The sequence below is a fragment of the Lactuca serriola genome, chromosome 4 (genome assembly GCF_051521515.1).
Source record: "Lactuca serriola cultivar US96UC23 chromosome 4, Lser_US96UC23_V15, whole genome shotgun sequence".
Classification (NCBI taxonomy): Eukaryota; Viridiplantae; Streptophyta; class Magnoliopsida; order Asterales; family Asteraceae; genus Lactuca; species Lactuca serriola.
Genome location: NC_136411.1, coordinates 216,819,536 through 216,823,265, shown reverse-complemented (window position 1 = coordinate 216,823,265; position 3,730 = coordinate 216,819,536). Strand labels below are relative to the sequence as shown.

The following is a 3,730-nucleotide window of genomic DNA, read 5'->3' as shown; positions in this document are numbered from 1 at the left end:
TATTTTTCGATAGCACCAACACTACGCAAAAGCTACGTTCCAATCTCATATTCCTCCAAGAAGCAAGATGTTCATGAATATTCAATCGTTTTGTACCATTTACTTTGGATTAGAATCTTAATTTGTAATGATTATGCACAAATAAACAAAATAAAAGTATAATATATTCCTTTTAATACAAGAGCGATCATGGGGTTATTAACTCGAATCGACCCAACCAATTTGCATACAAAAAAATAATTATACATTTTTTTGTTTGGAACACAATAACCCACTTACAAGTTAACCAACTTTATTTTTGATTTGTGATCATTACCAAATGTAGTCTCATAACTCGATTTAATAAAATCACCATGAGTTGTGGTCTTTCCCACAACAAAAAACATAGTAAAAATAAGATTTAACTTGATCAATCACAACATATTTCACATATAAAAACCATAAAACATAAATAAGTGAAGGGTATGGCTAATGAGTGTCACAAATACCCTTGATAAGAAGAGTGGATTAATTTGCTACATACTAACTAGCTAGCCAAGCAAGGCATATGTGGTAAGGTCGGATGTCGTGGCATGGAGATTATTCGGATGGTTAGGTTGCAACCGCAGAGTCAAGATATGTGGTGCAGTCATTTGTGGCGGGTATCCGTACATTGCTTCATACTCTCCATCTTCTATCATTCCGTACTGTGGATCCTCCCCTCTTATTCCCTACATTCAGTTCAATCAACTTGTTCCGATTAAATCTAGTCATTTAATTATCATATTTATTTTTATTGTATATAAAACCATTTTTCTCTAGTTATCAGTTTTGAAAGGAGAAAGATACAGAAAAACATAACACACTTCCCCGTGTTATCGTTTTATCCATAGAACTAGTAGTATTATAATATGATTATTATAATACTAGTTCATAGGCTATAAAAAAAACATTTTAATGGCAAAATCGATAAAATTAAAGTAATTATGCAGCAGTTAAATCGATAACTTGTTGAAAGATGTGTTTTCCTATATTATGTTATGATATAATAAACAATTATTATGTCCTTTTGTCTTTTAAAATAACCATTTTTTTGGATACCTAGTTTTGAAAAATGACAAAATCCATAAACTCAACGTAGTTTTTGTTATGGTTTTTGTAATAATATATAGTTCAAATGCTATAAATCGGTAAAAATAATGACTAAATAGATAAATCGATATGGTGTGGAAAATACGATGTTGTTTTCTATATAATACAATGAATGATCTCAATTGAAAAACTAGAAAAAAAAATTATTACTTTAAACCATAAAAAATAGTATGATTTTTTTTCTTTGATGTCATTTATAACAAATTTAAAAACATGGTGCACAATAGTTTCAAGATTTTAAGAAAATCATTTGAGAGTATTGAAGGCTTACAAATTCATGCATTAGTTTTTTGTAGACGTCTTGAGCACTCCTCACCTAAAATAAAATAAAATGATTTTGAATTGATTTTTAGGTAAATCTGTGAATCCAAAGATTGTTGATAGAGTTTATATCATTAATTACCTTTTTCTTAGAAGTCTCCAACTTATTACCAATCACCTTCAGCTGCATTTGTTGTTCCAAAAAGCCAATATCAATACAAATAATCATTAAAATAAGAAAGATATAGAATTTCAAAAAAGTAATTGTATTTTTTAGTTTTTTTTTTTTTCCTTCTGAGAAGAGTGTTTTTCATGCATCGTATGTCATATTCACAATATTAACATTACCTTTAACTAATAAAAAGGTTCTTGTGATATAAAACTTTAACTTATAATTTTCCCTTTTGAAAATAAATTATACACTTAAACTCACTTACAAGGGTATAATATGTATGAGAAATTTCTATTTTAGTAGCTAGATTATAAATTACTTTTTAGCTTAATAAATAAAACAGCCTAAAAAAGCTCAAAACAATAAGTTAGTGTGTATTTCTAAAAAAAATTAAAAATTGAAAAATAAAATTATATAACCTTGCGTTCGCGAATGATGTAAACAGCTTCCTGAGACTCCTTTTCAAGATCAAGCAACTCTTCAAATCCTAAATGTTCCAAACAATCACCCAACCTTTGCCTTTTTCCCATAAAAATAATGAAATTTGTTAAAAGATATTTGAAAGAAAAATATATACACTAATTTGTGAAGAGAATAAATTCGAGTAATTTCTAACTTAGTACCTAATTTGCCTTCTTAGATTTTTGTTCACCTCTTTCAGCTGTCTCAGTTCTTCTTGCATTTTCTACAACAAATTAAAATATGAACAAATTAAAACTTGAATTCTTAAACCTCATAAAAATTTGGTGACATTGTCTCAACTTTTTAACCCGTATAAATTATAACCGGGTTTAGGTTAAAAAAAGTTTTATAAAAAATACAACATTCAAACAAAATTGAAACTTGAGTGTTTAGTTAAGTAATCTTAAAATACTTATATATAAAGAAATGGCAATGAAAGCTGTAAGAATGAATACGCAAAAGCTCAAATCAACTAAAAGGAATTGTAATCATAATAGGTTAGACCCTAGGGTGAACTTTTGCCTTCCTCTTACCTGTGCAACAACATGGATCGTTTAGGTACTGAATTTTTTATGATTTCCCTCGATTCAAAGCATATTCACAACTTTTGAAACCAATTTCTTCATCATGAAGTTGCTAATAATAACAGAAGTTGTCCACAAGGAAACCCTAAGAGGATATTAATAAGTAGAACAGTGAAATTTAAGGAAAAAGAACCTCATAATGGGAGTTCCAAAGGTCAATCCCAGCTGCTTTCTGATACTGATCGAAGAACTGCTTCGTCCTGGCGTAAACACAATCAAAATCAGTAAGAACATAACAATTAAAACCTAAAGCTAGGGTTTCTAGAGAGAGAGAGAGGGAGAATAACGTACGTGATGGAAGGACTTATGTACTCATGAAGCTTATCAGTACAAGACACCATGATAATGGAGACTTTAGCATCACACAACACAGTGAGTTCACTCGCCTTCTTGAACAATCCATTCCTCCTCTTGGAATACGTGACTTGCCTGTTGGTTGAGTTTTCTATCTTCTTGATCTGGATCTTTCCCCTCGCCATTTTCGCAATCGCTGTTTATCCGATATGTTGTTGGTAGCTCCGATCTGAACAAATAAAACACGAAAGCATAGATTGATATGGCTGAATTGTGGTGGAGAGATATAGAAAGATCGAGTGTGTGTATGTGTGTGTGTGAGAGAGAGAGAGAAAGAGAAGAGTAATGGACGGAAACAAGAAGAAAGCGAGGAGGAATTGTTTCCAGAAAGGGAAAGAATTACTGTAAACGTGAAAAGAGTAAGAGAGAGTGCCGAAGCTATTTATGAATTGTTTCCTTTTATTTATACTTGGTTTTGGACAATATTAGGATTCATTGACCAAAACAATTATTTCAATGCTACTCTACTATTCTTTCCCCATTTCACTAAACTATCCTAAAGACAATTCGTTGAATTTTGAAAATGTGGATTTTAAAATTATATAGATATATGTTTTCTTTAAAATAATAACTAGAAAATTATGTTACAAATGATTACCGACAGAAATCGTTCATAGAAAATCAACACATGTTAATATCATTTTAATTTTATAATGCAAAATAAATGGAAAAATCTAAAAATTCTTTTTTTAAATATTATTTTCGGAACTTGAATTAACTAAAAAAAATCTCATTTTTTTTTAAAATACGTGAAATATTTTTTTTA

At 29.7% G+C, this 3,730-nt stretch overlaps 1 protein-coding gene across 1 annotated transcript; it reads right to left on the bottom strand.

The window, feature by feature from the left end:
• Positions 1-399: 399 nt before the first annotated feature.
• Positions 400-3,230, bottom strand: LOC145103283 (floral homeotic protein DEFICIENS-like). The gene is made up of 7 exons (XM_079040835.1): positions 2,902-3,230; positions 2,744-2,810; positions 2,188-2,249; positions 1,984-2,083; positions 1,535-1,576; positions 1,403-1,447; positions 400-710 (listed from the first exon to the last, which is right to left on the bottom strand). The coding sequence occupies exons 1-7, from the start codon at positions 3,087-3,089 to the stop codon at positions 531-533; spliced, it is 684 nt and encodes a 227-aa protein (XP_078896961.1). The 5' UTR covers positions 3,090-3,230; the 3' UTR covers positions 400-530.
• Between the last annotated feature and the right edge of the window lie 500 nt (positions 3,231-3,730).

What these genes read in the sequence shown, in the direction of transcription:
- LOC145103283 (XM_079040835.1), bottom strand. Translation starts at nt 3,089, where the DNA reads ATGGCGAGGGGAAAGATCCAGATCAAGAAGATAGAAAACTCAACCAAC. An exon ending in AATCTAAGAAGGCAAATTAG is followed by an intron (nt 2,084 to 2,187) that starts GTACTAAGTTAG and finishes TATGGGAAAAAG; the next exon opens with GCAAAGGTTGGGTGATTGTT. An exon ending in AAAAACTAATGCATGAATTT is followed by an intron (nt 711 to 1,402) that starts GTAAGCCTTCAA and finishes AACTGAATGTAG; the next exon opens with GGAATAAGAGGGGAGGATCC.